The sequence below is a fragment of the Ictidomys tridecemlineatus genome, chromosome 9, assembly GCF_052094955.1.
Source record: "Ictidomys tridecemlineatus isolate mIctTri1 chromosome 9, mIctTri1.hap1, whole genome shotgun sequence".
NCBI lineage: Eukaryota > Metazoa > Chordata > Mammalia > Rodentia > Sciuridae > Ictidomys > Ictidomys tridecemlineatus.
Window position 1 is genome coordinate 110,550,756 of NC_135485.1, and position 21,669 is coordinate 110,572,424.

The 21,669-nt window shown below is 32.8% G+C and overlaps 1 protein-coding gene across 2 annotated transcripts in view; it reads right to left on the minus strand.

The window, feature by feature from the left end:
* Ccser1 (coiled-coil serine rich protein 1) overlaps window positions 1–21,669 on the minus strand; it is a 1,159,332-nt gene that overhangs the window by 367,422 nt on the left and 770,241 nt on the right. For both annotated transcript variants that reach the window (XM_078021918.1, XM_078021919.1), the window contains exon 10: window positions 21,066–21,110. In XM_078021918.1, the coding sequence (XP_077878044.1) occupies window positions 21,066–21,110 (45 nt within the window). The remainder of the gene's footprint in view (window positions 1–21,065; window positions 21,111–21,669) is intronic.

Sequence of the window (21,669 nt, forward strand, 5' to 3'; positions counted from 1 at the left end):
GACTGTCTGTGGAGGAAATGATTCTATATTATAACGGTTTCTAAATTTGAATAATTTATCTAAATTTTACTACAGCAAACATCTACAAAAACTATTGGAAAATGTTAATCATAATACTCATCTTTGGAATGATACTTTCTAACACTTGTAACAGTGAGAAAGTTGCAAGTTAGATATTATGCAAAACAGCCAGAAAGTGCACTGTAATATAATTATGAAAAGCTTTTGTTCAAATAAACAGAAGATATTCTTTGACAATTTAAAAGAAAGATGTTATCCATAAAAGTTTCTTTTCTATTCAGAACACTAGTTTCCTCTGAAGTAATTTCTAAAGAAAGCTTTATAATTAGTCTGTAAAACAATATTTTTGCTCCATCCATGGAAAAAAAGACAGCCTCATAAACAGAAAAAAAAAATAGACAATTCAGGGCTAATTGCTAATTAACATTTACTCAAATTTATTACCTTTATTTTTAGAGTATCAATATATTCATAAAATTACATGAATCTTTCCATCATATCAGTGATTAGAAGAAAATTTTGAATCTGGAATATATCAACAATAGAATATTTATTTGACATAAATAATGCTAATTCTTTGCTACTCAATAAAAATTGAGATTCATATAAATTTTATATCATATAAAATGTTTTAAATATATATTGGAATTTGTTTTGAAATATTAAAGGTGGAAAGATAAATCACTTGAGAATCACAGAAAAATCATTGAATTTTGCTAGGAAGTAAATATGGATGATAAAAATCACAAATATTTTTCAGTCCTCACCATTGAACTAAAATCAAAACCAGGTTAGAGACTATAAGTCACTTGTTTAAGGCCATATTACTTATGAGCAGCAAGGCTAGGATTTTAAAAATGTTCTTGATACACAAAACTGATACTTTTAATAATCTTTCTTTCTTTAGAGACAGGGTCTCATTAAGTGGATTAGGGTCTCTCTAAATTGCTGAGGCTGGCTTTGAATTTGTGATCCTCCTGCTCAACCTCCCAAGTTGCTGGGAATACAGGAGGATTCCAACATGCCCCACTTAATAATTTTTCTTTTCTGCCTTATTGTATTGGTCAATTGAGGCTACCGGAAATATCCCAATACAAAGCTAATTTACAAAATTGAGGTATATATAGCTGTGTGAAAAATTTGATAAATCTCTAATATGTTTTTAGAATATGGTTTGGGTTCCAGCACAGTGGTGCATGCCTATAATCCTCTTGACTGAGAAGGCTGAGACAGCAGGATTGCATGTTGTAGGTCAGCCTCGGAAAATTAGTGAGGGCCTCAGTGAGATCCTGTTTAAAAAAGAAGGGGGGCTGGGCTGTAGTTCAGTGGTAAAGCTTTCCTGGATTCAATCACTAGTACCAGAAATGGAAAAAAAAAAAAAAAAAAAAAGTTTGGTTTGGGCTTCTTGAACTCCACTGAATCTAGTGTGCAAAAAAGTACTTCTTTTTGTATTACAAGCATTTACAGAGCACATCAGGTACTATTCCAAGCATTTTATAAATATAAGCTATTTAATCCACAAAATCTTTGAGGTATGTATTAGACAAGGAGTGTGAGGTGTGAAGAAGTTATATAGTTTACTTATGGTCAACTCAACAGCTACTAAGAGGTGAAGTTCGGGTAGACAATACAATGCTCCCTTAGGAAACTTTCACCTTTGCTGATCATACTTATGATATCCAATTATTTTCTAATTTGGTTAAACTTCAGGTTCATTTATGTGAAGCCAAGATTTAAACAAATAAGTGGATGTTGCTGTTAAGAATGCTACCTTATTGTTTCCATTTGTGAGCTTAGACTAAAGGCTTATCATTTCTGGTTAGCTTTTGCCTGCAATTGGTACATTCTGCCAATAGGTGGTACCTTCTTTATGGCTTCTGACCTGAATGGAGGTTTCTTTAGGTATGATTTAATGAGACTCATAAATGAGATTTGTATTCAATATTTCTTTAAAGCAAGCAAATATAAAAGCTTAACTATATTAAAATAGATAAGTATAATAATTTTAATTTATTTTTTATTCTAATTTGTTATATATGACAGCAGAATGCATTACAATTCATATTACTCATAGCACAATTTTTCATATCTCTGGTTGTATCACACCATTCATGTCTTCATACATGTACTTAGGGTAAAAATTGACTAATCTAGCCAGGTGCATAGGTGCATACCTGTAATCCCAGCGGCTCAGGAGACTGAGACAGGAGGATCCTAAGTTCAAAGCCAGCCTCAGCCACTTAGCTAGGCAGTGGGCAACTTAGTGAGACCTTGTCTCTAAATAAAATACAAAATAGGGCTGAGGATGTGGCTCAGTGGTCGAGTGCCACTGAGTTCAATTCCCAGTACCAAAAACAAGAACAACAAAATCACTAATCTAACATGTAAGCTTAGGAAAGATCTTTTTTTTTTTTTAATTATTATTTCCCTTTAGAAATTTTACAAACAGACAAACTTCCAAAATTGCCTACTCAGTGAATCTTATGCTTCATGCAGATAGGAATGAAAAGGAACCTGTGTATTTTGTTTATAACTTGGGTACAAAACAAGGAAACCTATTGGATCTGGATCCTTTGTTTCTAACCTCTCTGAGCTACACACATTTCCTTAACAATAACAACAAAAAAATAGCAGCAATAACAATGGAATCTCTAAAGCATTTACATAAATTACACATTGTCCTAAGGGATTTGCATATTCTGACTCATTTAATCTTCACAATAACCCTCTGAGATAATATTGCTCATACTTCCCAGTATTAGGAGTTGGAACTGAGGCACATTACTGTTGTTAATGCTTTGCTATGTTATTACAGGAATTAATAAGTGATCTGGCTGGGATTTGCTCCTGGCATTCTTGCTTGCTAGACCACAGTATGTCACTACTAGTTCCTCCTGTCTGTCTTCTGCCAAATCAGGCCTTGCAACCTGTGCTCTGTGGATTCCTGGAGTTTCCTTGGTGGTTTCTCTGTGTGAATGCCAAGGATGGGCAGGGCAGCAAGAGGAGGAAGCCATAGAGAGATCACTAAATTTTACTCTGTTTTTGATTTATTCAACTATTCATTATTCATGAATTCAAAATTTCTATACAATTTTCTTGAGTATCTACCCCATGCAGAGCAAAAGAGAAAGAGGAAAGATGGAAGGCATTTACCTAGACTTTATAAGTACAAAAAACAAATGTTGATGTTTTCTAACCAGAAAGGAGTAGAAACTGGGCATTTTTTATTTGAGAAACATGTTGCTAATTGACTTCTTTAATTTAAAACATATAATTCAATGCAAAGTTGATGGGGATTTGAGCTTACTTCCTTAAAGACATCCCTTTGTAGAAGTAACATAGCACAATTTCTTGTCACAATGGCCCTTTCACTATGAGAACATGCTATTCTTTATGCAATGTCATATGGGAAGTTAAAATTATTTCTAATATTTGAAATGAATTTTGTCTTATTTTATATTGCTAACTTTCAAATTCTTATAATTTAATTTTACACAATATGCAAACATACCACATACCTACAAAATATTAATAAGGGAGATAAACTGTTCCCATGACTGCATTAGTTCCTTATCTTTTAAAATCTGTGGGGAAAATTTTCACCTTGTAAATAAATATACACTCCTAACTTAGTTGATGGGTTTTAACTTCTTTAAATAACTAACAATAGCAGAAGCAAAAATACTAACAACGAGTGAGTTGGTGGAAAATTTAAACAGTCAAATATAATGTTGAAATTGAGTAAATGAAAGAGAAGCTATAAAATTTAAGAAGAGTCAGGAGCCACCTATCTTCCTTTTATTTTTCTTTTGCATATTGGCTGCCTATTTTCGTGCCACCATCTGCACAAGGCAAGAAGGCAGGACTGACTTAGTCCAAACATTGCATCCAGACCTCAGCAGCATCTCATCATCGTGTCTTAAAATGTTCTGACGGGAAAGAGTTTCTACTTGAGTTACTCCTCAAGTTCTGGGTCTCATTTGAGACTCTTCAAAGACACAGTTAAGAATTACAAAATAAGATGACATTGCCCAGGAAGAAACATAGTGGAATGTCAGCGTACTTAGGAGATATGCTTCTGTGTATTTAAGATCAAAGAATACATGAGTCCCATTTTCTAAGAGATTAGTATCTATGGAGGCTTTTTGATTCCAAACTCTTAGAGTAAATATACCCCACAGTAAGAGAAACTTTGGATCAAGGAGACATCATAGGATAAATAAATTGCTTGAAGGTAAGAACTGTATTTTATTCATGTGTCCATATCTAATTACAAGTTTATCATCTTATAAACAGACATCCAATGCCAAATGGAAAATAAGACTTTAACAACAACAAAATAACAATATAATAGAAATTTATCTGTTCCTCCTTAAAACAGATATTCTTATGTTTAATTAAAAAGATTTCTCTGAATGGTTATTTGTTTTATACTCAGTATAAACATTACATTAACCAAGTCATTTTTTACTCAAAGGTTGTTAGAATGTGTGGTCTGATAATAGCTTATTTTTTCAATAAAGATCTGTTTATAAAGGTGACATATGATATGTATAATTTTTAGGCCAGAAATTCAATCATCACAAAAGAAACAGAATGTAGTTGGCACTATGGGAAAATTCTGGATCAATGGCAGATATTTAGAAATTTTAATTCCACTTCCATATCCTACTTGCTATATAAAATAGTAATGATTCTAAGCAGGGTGGAATTTTGTTAGTAGGGTAACCTCATAGAATTCTTCAAAAGGGCTTGGCACATAGTAGGGCCTCAGAAAAGGTTAGTTCTTCTTTCCTGAAGCTCACTATCAGAAATGTGCTAGTGACATCTAGTGGTATCTTCTGCAAACCTCAAGAAGGCCACCCTTGAAACAGAGCTTCCCAGGCAGTGTCACACATCAACAAATGTTTATTAAACATCTTCTGTGTCTCAGGCTCTCAAAAAAATTCTCAATATTGAAAAGGTGTAAAGGACACAGTGGCTACACTAGAGAGTCTCTGCATTTAATAGAACAGACACATGCAAGCCAGTTGCTATAATAAATGTAATCATTTCTACACCAGCAGTGAGAAAAAAGTGCTAATGTATTATAGAATGGGTAACTTACTCTGCTGAAGAAGATGGTAAGTTAAAGTCTAAAATTCCCTCATAATTAATTAGAGCTGAAGTGATGAGGAAATTTGGAGACTTGTTTCACGGTAAGTTAAGGACTACTGGCCAAAGTCTTGGTTGATATCCTAAAGAGAAAGGAAATAGCATTTTTTTTTTTTTTTTTTTTTTTTTTTTGCTTAGGAAGTTTCATAGTTATATTCAGGTAACAGCATGAAGGATAGATTAGAGATGGAAGAAAACAGAGGCTGGAGAGTTAGCCAGGAGTTATTATAATCATCCCTTCAAGAGATAGAAAGCCAAAGTCAATCACTAGAACTGGCACAGACAGAAGAAAATATAACTACAAGACTTCTCTAAAATCAGGACTGCATCATGAACTTGAGGATGTGAAGCATGAGGAAAGAAAAAATGAGGTTGCTTCTGTGTTTTCTGGAATGAGTGATTGTTAACCTCATTAAAAAAAGAATACTGAGCAGAAGAAGCTGTATGGAGAAGGGAAGAGAAGAAAATCAAGATTCTGTTTTCATTCTATTTGTGTATATTTTTTAAAAATAGAATATTTAAATAAAAGTGTACAGTAAGTAAATAAACACATAGGTCTGGAGATGACCTGGAAGGAGACCAAAACTTAGGAACAATTAGCACACATTACAACCACAATGGATGAGATTATCCAGAAAAAAAAATGTATAAAAAGAGTAAAGGACAGAGAGACAAGGAAACATCATTATTTAATGAGTATGCCCCAAATAAGAACCAGATTTACTGTCAATTCGCTCAGAAGGGCCTATGAGTAAGTTAGAAACATGCTTAGACTGCAGAATGGCTTTGGAAATTGCATGGTGACAGAAGTGTCCCAGAAACATCAGAATATAACTTTTAAAAACATGTTTAAACTGACTTTAGGGTTTAAAAGCAGAGCTATAAAGTGCTTTCCTTACAGTTCCATGGAATAAGGCATATTTGAATTTTCGTCTCATAATATATGCTTTAAGTCTTTCCCCAGGTCAGAGGCAAAGCTTTATCTGACTGCATATAAAATGCACAGCTTTTCTACTTACACCATTAAATTTGGCAATCTAGTTTTTTTTTCTTTTTGTTTTATTCTCTCTCTCTCTCTCTCGTTCCCTTTTCCTCTCTTCTGATGTATGTATTTCTTGCTTCAGCGATTTTCTGGGAGAAGAGCCCAGTTGGTTTAATGTTTATTATTACAGACTACCTCACAAATTTAGGATATTAACTCTACAATGGTAGTGTCATCCTCTTGGAAAAGGAGAATTATGCATGCAACTTAATACCTACAAATTTATGACCTCCAAATATATATAATCTGTTTTATTTTTAGCATTCAAATTATTCTCTTCTCTTGCACCTTTTATCATGTCAGGAGAAATGATAAAATAAATTATTCTATCAATTAATTTTATTGCCTTCTGAATAATATTTTTAATATGCTAATGCTCAGGATCTCTTGATTTTCATATTCATATATCACTTTTGTGTCAATTTAAAGAGTGACCTTTTTTAATTATCACAGATTAGTTTAAATACCATTTAACTATGCCATTTTAAAATCCATGTACTAAAACTGCATGCATTATATAACTTTGAGCAATTAACACTCTCTGCACCTCAATCAACCTTATTTATTCAAAAGGGAATTATGGCTCAGGGTAGTCACATTAGATGAAAATGATGAGTACCTAAAGACTTTGCATAATTTAATCCTGATAAAGGAAAATGGGTAATTTAACCAGTTAAATGAGTCCCATCCTAAAACAGTCTAATAACACTTTAAAGTTCACTTGGATCACCAGCTTTGAAATTAAGAAAATTGGCAAATTTCTTTAAAAAAAAAAAAAACAACCATATGAAAAGATTTTCCCTTAAAATGATTTATGGAAATATTTGTTTTTCTTACTATTTCAATTTTTAACTCAAATGTATCTAAAATATGGTCAAGAATTATTCTTTCATTTAAGTGCAATATAATGGCAATAAATATCAAACATACCTAACTTTTATATTTAATTATAAAGAAATCTAATATATAGTAATTAAATATGTGAAAGGCAAAAAGAATAAATCAATGAACTACATAGAAAGAAAACAATATAAGTTGCTCTGAACCCAAATTTTACTGATCTAAAAAGAAACAGTAAACAACATTGATTAGGTGCTTATTATATATTAGAAATTATACAGTGTTTATGGATACAAGTTGAATAGGATTCTGTTTTTCAAGAACTAATCATCTGTAAGACAAACTGACAGATAAACAAAAAGAATCATGATACCATGTGATGAGCATAACTATATGATAGAACAAGGCATCCAGAACAATTTTTGCAACTAGGGATCCTTGGGAACTTTCTCTCAAACAGTCAACATTTGGCCTGAGGTGAGGTGCTGGGTAAGTGGCTTTATATTCAGAGTAGTGTATCTGCTATCTTCAATTAAGTCAAGGGCAGTAACAATGATATACTAAAAACTTGCTTATTGAGTATTTTTATTGTCAGCAGACATTGAGATCATTATTTATCATATGCAATTTCATTTTGTCTATTTATAATAATACTGTAAGGTAAAGTACAACTGCTAATCTTACTTTTTAAAATAATGAAACTGAAGCACAAATGAGTTAGGCGATTTGCTCAACATCACATTGCTGAGCAAAGGGCAAAACCTGATATCCAAATTCTGTGTTCTGTAACAAATCTGCTGTGTTGTCTTGACTTATATGATATACTCATTCCTTGGTTTAGGGGAAATTGAATGTGTCACATGTCTTTTCTCTACAACAAAATACAAATTTATCACAAACTACTTTATGATACTATTGAAACCATTAGCTCCATTAATACCTAAATCATGTGCAGTTTTCTTTGACGTCAGGATGTCTCAGTTATACTTAAAACTAGCTACAAATTACTCCATTTTCAGGAAGTGAATAGTGAAGCTATTATGTCCTCCAAGAAGCTGCGATCGTTTTTAAATTTCTTTCACTTGCCAGTTTCTTAAATATGCTTTCTCAATTCATTTTCTTTTTTTAAGATTTGTTTTTAGTTGTAGGTGGATACAATAACCTTTATTTTATTTTATTTTTTTTATGAGGTGCTGCGGATCGAACCCAGTGCCTCATGCATGCTAGGCAAGCTCTCCACAGCTGAGCCACAAGCCCAGGTTCCCCTATTTTCTTGTTGCCAGCTCTTCAATTCTTCTCAACATGACTGTCACCTGTTCCACTCCATCAGATGTCATTCACTGAGATTAATAATGTGCTTTACAAGGCAAAATTTTAAGGTCGTTTGCTCTCCTTGATGGCTTTGGACTTCTCTATACTCTTGTTGTTTTGTTGCAACTACATACTACTTACTTACTCTCAAAATACATTCTGACCTTTATTTCAAGGAAATGTACTAAAAACTAGTAAGCTACTAAACCTAACTTGTCAGAAGAGAAAGTAAGGAAGTCTTTGATAGGCCACAGTTGGAAGCAAGAAATGGATAAGGTGGAAAAGGTGATGAACACTTTGCACACAGTGTGCACAAAATCTTAAACTTAAACCCACATGTTTCAACAAATGTGTTAATTTTCCAGGACTCTCTATCACAAAATAAATCTATATTTCCATTATTTTTTATATAACTAAGCATGGGAAAACAGGATTTAGTTTGACAATCCTCTCAGTTAATAGCAGATGAGTTGAAATTACAAAATTTCATTAATTTATTCATCTCAAATCTTAATACTTTTGAGTATTTACAAATAAGAATACAAATCCAAATAAACTATATATTTTCCCTCAACTATTATAAAGAATAGTCTTCAAAGTCCTATTTGGGTCTCTTTAATGCTGAGGCCATGAAGAAGTGGACAAGTAAGTATGTTATGAATTTTCCCATGTAAAATGTTGTCGGAGCTCCTCTACTTTGTCTTGTCAAAGAAACATGCAGGCCATGTTTAGGATATGTATTTCAGGAAGGATTTAATTCAAGAAATATTTTGGATCACATAGACTGTGAATCAGTGATATCTGGATAGAAAACTTGTAATTTGCTGTGTTGTCAACATAGGTCTTCCTCTGTAGGGTGTCATTTTTAGTAAACAAAAGATAAGTTTCCCACTCCACTCTAGTTATAATAGACATGGAGAAGAGAAATAATTGAGAAGCCAACTTTGCAATGATGATCAGGGCTTAGTTGAGAAGAATGGGAATGAAGAGCAAAAGCTACTAGATTTTATAAACTGCTGGTTTCAGACAATTTCATATTTTCCTAATTCTATCTCTGTTAATTGAAAAATTAAAAACCAGAAAATTGTAGACAGCAGTCTTAGTCAGCTTTTTATCCCTGGGACAAAGTACTTGATATAAATGACTCAAAACTTGAAAGATTTATTTCCGGCTCATAGTATCAGAGGTTTCAGCCCATGTTTGGCTGGCTCCATTGTTTCTGAACGTGTGGTGAAGGTGTAGTAGAAGGGCATGACAAAGCAAAGATGCTCGTTTGATGACAGAGAGGAGGCAGCAAGAGCAAGGGGTCAGGGATAAAAAGTATCCCTCTAAAGGCACAGCCCTATTATCCTACCTTTCCCCACAAGACCTCCTAAAATTTCCACCACTTCCCTATAATGCTATCAGCTGGGGAAAAAGTCTTCAAAATATGAGCCTTTGAGGAACTTTCCAGACTCAAACCATAACATCAACCTTCATTTGGTAAAGGTAGTATATGTCCCCCTAAAAATGAGTGCCTTAGTAAGTCTTTCCCGAAAACAAGACATCAGAATTATGAAAATCTCCTCCTATTACCTTGGGGTAAATTAAAAGGGCTAAATGGCAATTTTATCATATAAATCTTTTCTCCCTTCAAAAATCAAAAAAACGAGGAAAGAAGGGGGAAAAAAAGAAAATATAGGCCCTTTTGGAAATCCTAGTTCCTGTTGCCAAACATAATTATTTGATGGGAACATGTGGCTGCAGCAGGGGAAATCATACCACACTGTCTAAAATCAGAAGTTATTATCCAACTACAGAGTAAGTAGCTTAGACAATCATTTGGAGATGGTCATGAGGGACAAAAGGTTAGCAAAAAATTAAAGATGCTATATAGCTTACACAAAGCAGAATGGCTACAACTGGAGAAGAGAGAAATAGAAAAACAGAACAGACTATTTTCCATTTTCCAAAAGAACAATAAATCATCCCTGCAAACTGATGCACTTAACACTATCTACTTTGCCTGAATTTTTAAGTAGGTTTCTATCCTTTATACTCAATCACATAACAAAATAATAGATACAGTCATATCTCAGAAGAGATAACACTTATATGCAACTGATAGGTAAACAAGAAGATAGATCAGGAAAGATCGGGGAAAAAAAAAAGAAAGAATATAAATGTTTAGTAAGTGGAGATTAGCTAATTCCCCTGAGAAATATCAGAAGACCAAGCTATCCAATTGTGTCCTACCTATTCATTTCTTTCAAGTCACAAGTCAATGTAGAAACTTGACTCTCGGGTTGTATTTCTTACATCTGTATTCTGGCCTCACTGCTTACCAATATAAGACTTCTGGTAAGTTATTTAAATTCAGACTTTATTTTTTTATTATTTGAAATGAGAACGCTATGTTGTTGTGAAGATTAAATGAATATGTGTAAGTGCTTATTACAGCAATACCTGTTTTGCTAATTGTTTAGAGTAAAATGTGTTCTATTACATAACTGTGATTCCTCATCCACAATTCTTAAAGTCAAATGTAACTGGCAATTCAGAATTAATTTAATATTAGAATAGACGTATAGAGCATATTCCATATCTTTTGAATGTCTCCATTAGGGTCTGGTAATGCAAACTGTACAAATACACCTTTGTTATTTCTGCAACAAAACACATAAATGTTCATGTGAAGTGGGAAAACCAAAGACTGTAAATAGGTCTTTTAGTCAAGTCAAATAAAATTGAGCCTTCCTTTTAGAAAGAAAAATCAGTTTTCATAGCACTTAGAATATCAGAGTTGCTGATGATATGCTGTTTACAATTTTTAAATAATAATTCTGTTTATTGTTGATGGTTAGAATTTAGGTGTAATCAAATTTCAAGATTATAAAAGAGAATATGTTGAAGTCCTGATCCCTAGTAATTCTATTAATCAGCTTTCCCTTACTATAATAAAATATCTGAGATAATCAACTTATAAAGAGGAAAGGTTTGTTTTGGCTTACAGTTTTGGAGGTATTATTGCTTTGAACCTGTAGTGAGGGAAGTGCAGAGTTGGAAATGAATTGATTAATTCATAGCCAGGATATGAAAAAAGAGAGGTGAGGAACTGACCGGAGTCTCCCAAATCACCTTCAAGGGTATGGCCCCAGTGACCTAAAACCTTCCTCTAATCTTCACCTGTTAAACTGTCCACTACTTCCCAATAGTGCAAAGCTAGGGACTGAGCCTTCAAAGTATGGTCCTTTGGGGAAACATTTAAGAACAAAAATATAACAACTGTAAAATATGATTGCATTTAGGAATTAATATTAAGATAAAATGTCACTTTTATGAGGGGTCCTAATTTAGTCAATCTGATTGGTGTGTTCATGAGAATAAATTTGGACACACAAAGACATACCAGGCATACACATGATCAGAGGGAATATCATGTAAGGACACACCAAGAAGACGGCGGTCATCTGTATACCAAGGATAGCAACCAATCTGCCAACACTGACACTGGCATTAAAGACATCTAATCTCCAGAACAGTGATAAAATAAATCTCTGCTGTTAAAGCCATCCCACTCTGTGGTACTTCTTCACAGCAGCCATAGCAAATTAATACACTATGTATTAGGAAATTGTTCTTAGAGCTGTTACTTTGAACAACTAATAGTATAAGACTGAAAGTCTCTGATCCTTGAATTTTTAATCTAATTCAGATAATTATTTATATGATACTTTGATAGCATCATGTTTCTTAGGAGCTAAAGAATTATAAATACATTTTTCTCATGTTAGGTAATCTTTATTTACAAGTTTTAGATTGCACATGGATAATGATGCAGAAAGCACTAGCAAGGGACTGAGGTGTCTTAGGATAATAGCAGATTCAATTGGGCTGACTGGGGACTGATGCGTGCACAATTGTCTCAAAGTGGTTTGAGAAAAATATATGGACAATGAAAATTATGTCAAATAACTGTCTTACAAACAAGAATGACCACAGGATGGGAAGAGATTTGGGGATCTATTTCTTAGCTTAAAGAAGAAAGAACAGCAAATTCTGCAGAGAATAAAAGCAACATGTTCCCATAGGAATAAAATATGATAGCCAGTGAAGCCAATAATTAAACATTCCGAAGTTTGAAAATATAAATCCAAATAGAAAAGATGATTTCTTACTAAGTTATGGGTCAGCATGAAAATAATGAAAATATTTTTATTTCTGTATATTTTTGAGGTAGCAATTAGTTTCTATTCGTAAGAGGGGAATCATAAGAGTTCTTCACTTATGTATAATTGAATACTTCTCTAATGAAAGAACATTGAATCAGTTCAACCACCTTGATTAGTATTTTCCTTTTACATTAATTGACACAGTTAAGGGGCAAGAAATAAATGTATAATCAGTTGCATACACAAATAAAAATAAGAATACAAAAAAGATCTGTAATAATTTTGTTTAAGAATATACTGTCGAATAAAAATATAATGGAGTAAAATGAACACAATTTGTTAATGCCTTTTCAAAATAAAATAATTTCCTGGTTCAACTGATTCTAAAAACAATATATGTTCCTTATAAAAACAGAAATCAAGAGGTAGCGCGCTCGCCTGGCATGCGTGCAGCCAGGGTTCGATCCTCAGCACCACATATAAACAGAGATGTTGTGTCCGCCGAAAACTAAAAAAATAAATATTAAAATTCTCTCTCTCTCTCTCTCTCTCTCTCTCTCTCTTTCTCTCTCTCTTTAAAAAAAAAGACTTAAAAAAATAAAAACAGAAATCTAACTTTTATTGATTAGAAATTCAAAGTCCTTCTACTGTAATCCCTCTAGCCTTTAACTCCTAGTAAAATGAACTCTAAAATAATAAGTCCTTACTTATATCCAGATTGTTTTTTAAAAATATCAAAGCAAAGAAAATATCTTGCATTCAAGAATCTTGGAGTCATAATCTCTATTCATTTCATCTTGCTGTTGAAAGCTATCATGTCATTAAACCTGCCTGATGGCTACTACTCCTTACAGTTCAATGACCTAGGCTGGGCTTCAACATAATGTAAATATCCTCTTCTATTTCGACACTTAGAGACCTACAAAAATTTTATCAATCATTCTTTTTTATTGCATTGGGTCTACTAAATTTAGCTTTGCTTGATCAATAGATTTTTTTTTCTTTATGCTTTTGTTTTTTTTCCTAAGGTCAATGGTCAAGCATCCTGGTGATACAATGGAGTTGTAATTGGATCCCCTCTGCAGCTTCAGAAGTTCTTCTGCTTGAAATACTTTCCCAGCAGTCTCTAAAGTCTCCCATTCAGCGGTTCTTCTGACTATCTGATTACAACAGTGAGGTCAATCCTGCTTGAGGTCTGTCTATCTAAACTTACTTTCCTTTCCATCAATCTCCCCAATGCAAAATTTCTGCCTCCTAATTATGAGAAAGATTTTTAGTAACACTTTGATTATCTAAGCAACTGAAAATGCTTACATTTAATGAAAACCTTACTCTGTTATTTGCAACACTACTGTTGGACTGTTTTGTGACTCTTCTAGTGAATCAAGAAGAGGAGTCTAATGCTGATCACTCCAGAGCTCAAAAGTCTTGTCATACTGATGTCCTTCACAAAAACTTTACTCTGATTAACTTCCTGAAACCTCATTAGGATTTTTCTTACTCTTGTCTTCATTTTTTCCACTTAGTTTCATTTTGCTTGAAGGTCAACACATTTTAGGCCTCCAACCTCATGGTTGGCCAGGTTCTTAAAACAGGAGATTGCCCTAATTTTCACATTTATTTGGTCCTTTAGTAAACTCTTGCTTAATTTATATGTTAAATCCTGCACAGACTTGCTAAGTGGCATTACTCTGCCCTCTACCACAATCTAAACTTGCTGAATCCATTTTAGGGAATGATATCAGGAACATAATTATTGGAATTTTTCTTAATAGAATTCAAACTACTATTTAAAACTGTTGTAAATATTCTTTTATTGTGACGGTGTGTGATAGATTTTCTATCTTTAAGGCTTCTTTTATCATTCCACAGTGATGATTTCAAATCTGTCAGAAGCTGGCTTCCTCTCAGTTGTTTCCTTCCCTCCCCACTGCCCACATTCCCCCCCACTTTTTTTTTCCTCTGCATCTCTTGGGAAATACTGCTCTGTCACTGTGTGCATACTCCAGATATTTAATCAAACATTTGCAAAGGAAAGAGAAAAAGACATTAAACTGTGTGCACTTCCTCTGATTTTATTTTCCCACTTATGATGCTACTAAAACTGTGTTCTTTTTTTACTGAAGTAGAAATAATAAGCTTAGTTTTGCTTGATTGACATGCTTCTTTGGGGTAGCTTCTTAGAATATCAATGTTCTATAAACACTAATGAGATCTTCAAAATTCATTACTAACATCATCTATAAATTTGGAGGCTATGCCCTCTGTAAACAATGTTTTGAGTGGAAAATGTAAATTTTCTCTCATCTGTAATGTGTAATATGTAAGTAAACATTGTTGAGGTTAAATGATGGATTCAGTTTACAATGGACATTCCTTTAGGAGACAGGCTTGGCATAAGACATTATTGATTCTCATGGTTCTAACTAGTTCCATGTAGATGGTAAAATCTCCCAATAACATGATCCTCAAATTCCAATTGAAGCAAAGATGAAAAGAAGAGCAGATAATATAAACAAAAATAATAGCAACTGCTGCCATTAACTGATTGCTTCCTATAGGTCAGACACTACTCAAAGAACTTTATACATGTTAATTTACCCACTAAACAACATTTTGAAACAGGAACAGTTATTTTGGTCTTATGAATTATAATTCTTTCTATAAATATTGATTTGTAAACATAAAATCTTCTTATTTTCTTTATTGCCTATCAATTTTAAAAAGGAAAATTAGAAATAATTTTTTTTTTTTGCTAAGGCCTTATAGCCATACCATATATTTGATACATCCTGGGGGCAAACTCTAGGCACTAAACAATTCAAAAAAATTATGTGCATTTTCATACATGGCATAATATAATTATAATGTACCAATACAAATTTGAAAAAAGAAAAAAAGGGCTTTCTGTGTCTTAGCTTTTTATAACTTAAATAAGAGTATACTATTAGTTCATATACATTTCAAAAAACTTACAATCACTGAGGATAATAAAATTTCATTTTATAAAACTATATAGAGACCATGTCTATCAGAGACCAAGCATGGAATATCTGAAGCTGAATAAAAGAGGAGAATTTAAATACCATATTCTAAATATTAGAAAATAAAGAAAATAGCCAAATGAAAACAAGTATTATAGAAAATTATTAAGATCATGGTAAATCATGATCACCATCTTGTGTAAGATGTTTTAATTTAATGTACAAAGTTATGAAATAAGTATAGTCATTGTATGTCATTTCAAAATTACACAAAATATCAGATCTTAAGAAAATAATACCACTTCAACACTTTTCACTAACTCTTATCTCTATGAACAATACACTTTCTTCTATTTGAGTTCTAATTTTTGAAATCACATAATTTTTCTTTATTCCCTTCTTTAGAAAACTATTTTCTCCTGTGGTCTGTGGATATGGAAAAGTTAAGAGTGAATTTTTTAAATTCAAATATTAACCAAGTCTAAAAGGTGTCTGCTTAATATTCTTATTAAGTTATAAATGGAAACATAAATCAATGGTGATTTTTATTCCATTCTACCTGAAGTCATGGTTGTGCTAACAGTCTGGGCAGACAAATTATTGTGAAAATCAGAATGTACTTTATCTCATTCTCTGAATTTTCTCCATTTCAGAGACCAGATTCAAATATATAATTTGTCAAAGTATAAAAAAGTAAAAACTATCTAATTCTATTAGCAAAGACATGAAGACAACAGAATAAAATAATTACCTTTCTTAAGATATTTTATGTTATTTTATATTTAAATATTTCTTATCATTAATAGAAAAACCATAAAATGATTAAGACATGTAAATATAAAATAAAGTTAGAACACAGTTTAGTATTTAACTAAACATCTAATTTTCAATTTACTCTTTTTAAATATCTTTGATTAATTGTATCTCTGTCAGAGATTCATATTACTTGTAATTTCCCAATTGTGGTTTTCAGGGGAAAAAAAGAAAGATCATTGTCATCCAACAGAGGAAATTGGTAGTCTACTAGATGACAAAACCAATTAGGCTCTAAAACAAGTTGGTCCTGTTTCTTCAAAATGACATATAAGTGAGCCATTTTAATGACTTGAAATGTCCACTTTTTCCTAACTATATATCTATCAGAGCCTATCTGTATTTGTCATCCCACGAGTAAAAGTAGGGTTTTCCCTACATAAATGGCAGAACCAAATATTACCAATAGAACAATTTCTAAAATACAATTGGGAATTTCTGCAGTAAAGGGATGAGATGACTATATCTTTAATGGTTTTTTTTTGTTGTTGTTTTTGGTGGGATGTGTACCAGGAATTGAACTCAAGGGCACTCAACCACTGAGCCACTTCCCCAGCCCTATTTTGTATTTTATTAGACACAGTATATCTCACGGAGTTGCTTAGTGCCTAGCTTAGTGCCTCGCTGGGGCTGGTTTAGAACTCAGAATCCTCCTGTCTCAGCCTTTCCCCAGCTGCTGCGATTATAGGCATGTGCCACTGCACCCAGCTATATCTTTAATGTATTGATAAGTTTTCTAAAGAATCCTTAGAAGGTATTGAAAGTTAGTTTTCTTTCATAAGTTTAAGAAGCATAGTTATAATCTGGTTTATGAGTATGAAATTATTCATTTTAAATATCAAATGTACCAATATGAATCTTATCTTCAGAATTCCATGATTTCTGTTTATGTTCATCATTTTGGGAGATCTGAGCTCCACAAATTACGCAAAAGCAATCCTAGAGCATTATACACTTGCACTTTATTTGCATAGTCTCTCTGGCTATGGAATCTCTGTAACCTTCAACAACATAGTCAGTCTGAAATTCCCTGTATCTATCCTCCCTCACATTCCCTTATCACATTTAGTAGTTTCTAAAGATAAATATTTAATCCTGGTTTACATAGTAAACTATAATTAGTTTTCTTCATTCATGGAATAAAATTACATATCATGTGACTTTGAGTGGTGACATATTTGAGGTAAAATGGAAGTAGAGATAGTCTGCCATTCAAAATTAGTGTATACATAGACACACACACACACAGAGACCCACACACACATACACACACACACACAGTTGAATCCATAATAAGTTTACAAGTATGGCATTTTGAAAAATATGATACTATTTAAAACAATAGGATTAGAGTTTTTAAAAAATCTTAGTTTTATCGACATTTAACAATAAGTGCATGGTAGGGAAGAAAAATACTTTTTGCAGAAAGAAATATACTGACTGATGTGATTTTACCCAATAAAATTTTTAAAATATATTTTCAGTTATAGATGGACACAATATCTGTTTATTCATTTATTTTTATGTGGTGCTGAGGATTGAACCCAGTGCCTCACATGTGTGATGCAAGTGTTCTACCACTGAGCAACAGCCACAGCCTTACCCAAAGAAATTTTACTGAGTTTTGTTTTTTTCTGAGTCACAAGATCATCCCAGACATAGGAATTGTATTCATAGTCACTTAAAACTGTCTGTTTAATACTCACATTCTACATAGCATTCCTCTACTCTTCTTCTTCTTCTTCTTCTTCTTCTTTTTTTTTTTTGGAGGGAGGGGTAACAGGGATTGAATTCAGGGGCACTTAACCACTGAGCCCTTTTTTATATTTTATTTAGAGACAGAGTCTCACCAAGTTGCTTAGTGACTCACTAAATTGCTGGGGCTGGCTTTGAACTCTAATCCTCCTGCCTCAGCCTCCTGAGCCATGGTGCCCAGCTCTCAATGTACCTTTTAAAGAAAATTCATTATTATTATCTCTTATAGTCATTCCCCTCACTTTACACACAGAATATACATGTTGAAATATTCAAACATACTATTATAACTGAATTTTTAGACAATTAATATCTATTTTCAAATACTTCATAAAAATGCAAGCAACTTAATTGGTACCCATCTCTAGATACTTGAGAAAAAATAATTTACACTTTAATCATTTCTTAATTTATATTTTTATACAGTGTTCAAATCTAGCCTTCCTACCTAGCAATTAGTTCTTTAGTAGTATTTAAAACTTAACTAAATGGCGTATTACTTCCTGCTTCAATTTTCTATGCAATTTTCTATGTTGTCATTACCTCAATAAGTAAATAGAACATTAAATGAAATTACACTTCTTAAACCTTCTTATAAATATTTGGTATTAGGCCTTTAGTATTACATCCATCAACATCTATTGGGAATATCTGCCATTTGAACTAAGACAAAGTAATTCATCTTAAAAAGTAATCATTGTCATTAATTCTTCATCAATCATGACAGTGTTGCAATAAGAAATTCTAAAACAGGGTTTGGGGGAAGAGTTTTTTTTTAAGTCAGCACATTAAAATTTAACATACTCAAAAGTACATTGTACATCTTTATAATGCACACATGCAATAGGACACAGCAAATATGAATCAGGGAGAAACCTGTCACATCTCTGAAGCAAGAGAGATCACCAGGTCCTTATCATAGTAATTGCATTCTTTGTGTACAGATCATCTACAACTGAGACTTGACAGAACAGTTTCCACAATATTTTTCACCTAATTATTTTATACTTCTTTATGGTTTCTTACCATAAAACATAATAGGTTTCACTGGCATAGAGAAAGCTAAACTGAGTGGTTAGCTTGAGTGCAAGCATGCTAAATTAACCAGTGCTTCTTCACCAGAGGAAGTAAAGAGGTTGTTTTGCATTCAGTAATCCATATTTGTATCCAATGCTTGAATCAAAGGTGTCAAGCAGAGCAGACATTACTGAACTATGATTAATTTGACACTCTTACCTTCTTTGCAATTATTTTCACTAACCTTAGAAAGAAAGCTCAGAGCAGGGTTGTCCTCTCTATGAAGATTTATATACTATAGGGTAAATTGTTATAAATTTGAACTTCACATAAACAGCAAAATAGTTTGATGAAAACATTTTTTTAAATTTAAGAAACATTTTTTATTGACATGTTCTTTACCCATACATACACTTATAATAAAAATAAAATCAGAGGAACTGAGAAAATAAGCAATAAATGTTTACAGGTAATGGTTTTAATAAAAAACAATAATGATGTCTTCAAAAGTTACATGGAAAGTCACAAAATCTTAATAAAAAGAATGAAGAAATTTGCCATGGTCTAGCAATGCCATTATATGGATATGTGGATTTTAAGTTTTCCTTCATGTGACACAAAGTTGCTATTGGACTAAGACACAGAAGGAAAAGTTAAGTAACTCCATATTGTAAATCTCCAAAGCATTAAATCAACATAGATAAATTGTGGCAGCTTTGCTTGGTTGAATTTGCACTTATGAGGTGAGGGATTTATTTATTTCTCCAAGTTGATCCATTTTGATGCTGTCTGAGGGAAAGCAGCTACCCTCACAAAATCAGAAGGCTCTGAGGGCCTCCAGACAGAGTGAACACTTTTCCCCAAACTGAAGACTATGTAGAATATCTTACTTTCCTACAACATGAAAAATAACTGAACATTTATCTGTATTTTACCTTCTTAATCACTTCTGCTAATGCAAGCCAACAAGTGTGAATCCCACAAAAGAGAGGTTGTTGTGGATAGAAAAAGGCAGACAAAAGTAAAGAGGTCCTAATTGACAAGTTTACTAGGAACTGAAAGGTCCTATACCAATAATACACAACTGAAAATTAAAACAGCAAGGAACGGGAAAACACAGCTCCGTTAATAGAAAAGAAATCTATACAGAAGGATAAAGCACAAATGGTGAGAGGAATAAGATTTTTTCTCATTTTGTAAGAGAAAATAGCTTCATTTTGACTCAAAATTTGTTACATTAGTATCACTCAAAAAGCGAGATTACTTTCTATTTAAAGAGAAAATATTGACTTATTGAATTAAATATTCCCCCCAGCAATCTGCATTAGAATAATTAAAGCATTTACACATTCAGCAAGGGAAGAATTTTAATTGATGTTGTCTTAGAGGGACACTCTTAAACATACTTTAATAAAAAACATAATGTGGCATTATATTTTGTACTATTAAGAGTGTCCCTTTTCAAAGTATCAGAGATAGTCAGCAATAAAGAAGTTTTAAAATCTCTAGCATTATCAAAGCAACTTCAGACCATCTGAAGATGCATCCCAGCCTACTAACATGTGTCTATGGCCTCTGATATGAAAGGCAAGAATCTCACATGTCATAAAATATATGCATTGTTGGAATTTTGCTAATTTCTCAGCAAATCATTATAAATAGTTCATTGCAAAATTGGCTTAAACAGGCTTTTCTGCAGCCTCCGGAGGGCCATGCTGCTGCAGAAATAAATTTTATCAGAAACAATACTTTCTTAAACCTAAGAAACAATATTTTCTTCAACCTCAGAGACACAAGCACAAATAATACATTCATAAAATATGCATAAAATGTGCTTTTGCTAGAATGAATAGGAGTGTATGTACACACAATTCTTCTCAAAACATGTCCAACTACAATTATCAATATCATCAATCAGCATCCCCACATCACTGTACCATGTTCTTCTCTTCATCCTGTTCCCTTAAATACTCTTACCTCTCTCCCTCCTTGTGCTGTTTCCAGTCTTTTCAGGCTTACACCCTGAAAGAAAAAAATACACACATATATATATTTTTTTGTCGACAAAGTAAAAGTAGCTACTAATAAGTACACCTGCAAGAACATTGCAGTAAAGAAGTCCTTTAAGAGAGAACATCTGTATGCTGACAATATCTCACACATATGCACGTATATGGTGTGTGCATCTATAAAGTAAATCTTCAAAGGCAATACTTATGTGTTTCTCTCTAAACCCTAATGCCATGTGTAAAACTAAAATGCAATGCATCTATTTTAAGCAATGATTGCCTGCCATTTAGTGAGACCATAATTTAGAATGTGCTGTTTAAACTTGAAGCAGTATGTGCAGTATGTGTTTTTATTCTTATTCTCCCTCATCCCACTTGGCACATCTTGGGCCTCAAACATTAAGTGAGGTTGATAAAAAGAAGCAGAAACCCTTGTAACACTGGTGTCCATCTAGAAAATGTTTAGGGTTTATTTTTTAAATCATGTATTTTTTAAAAGATACTCAGGATTTAGTTCTGATAAAAGACTTACTTTCCACTCTGTGTTCTCATAACTGCTGTCCACAGTAGAA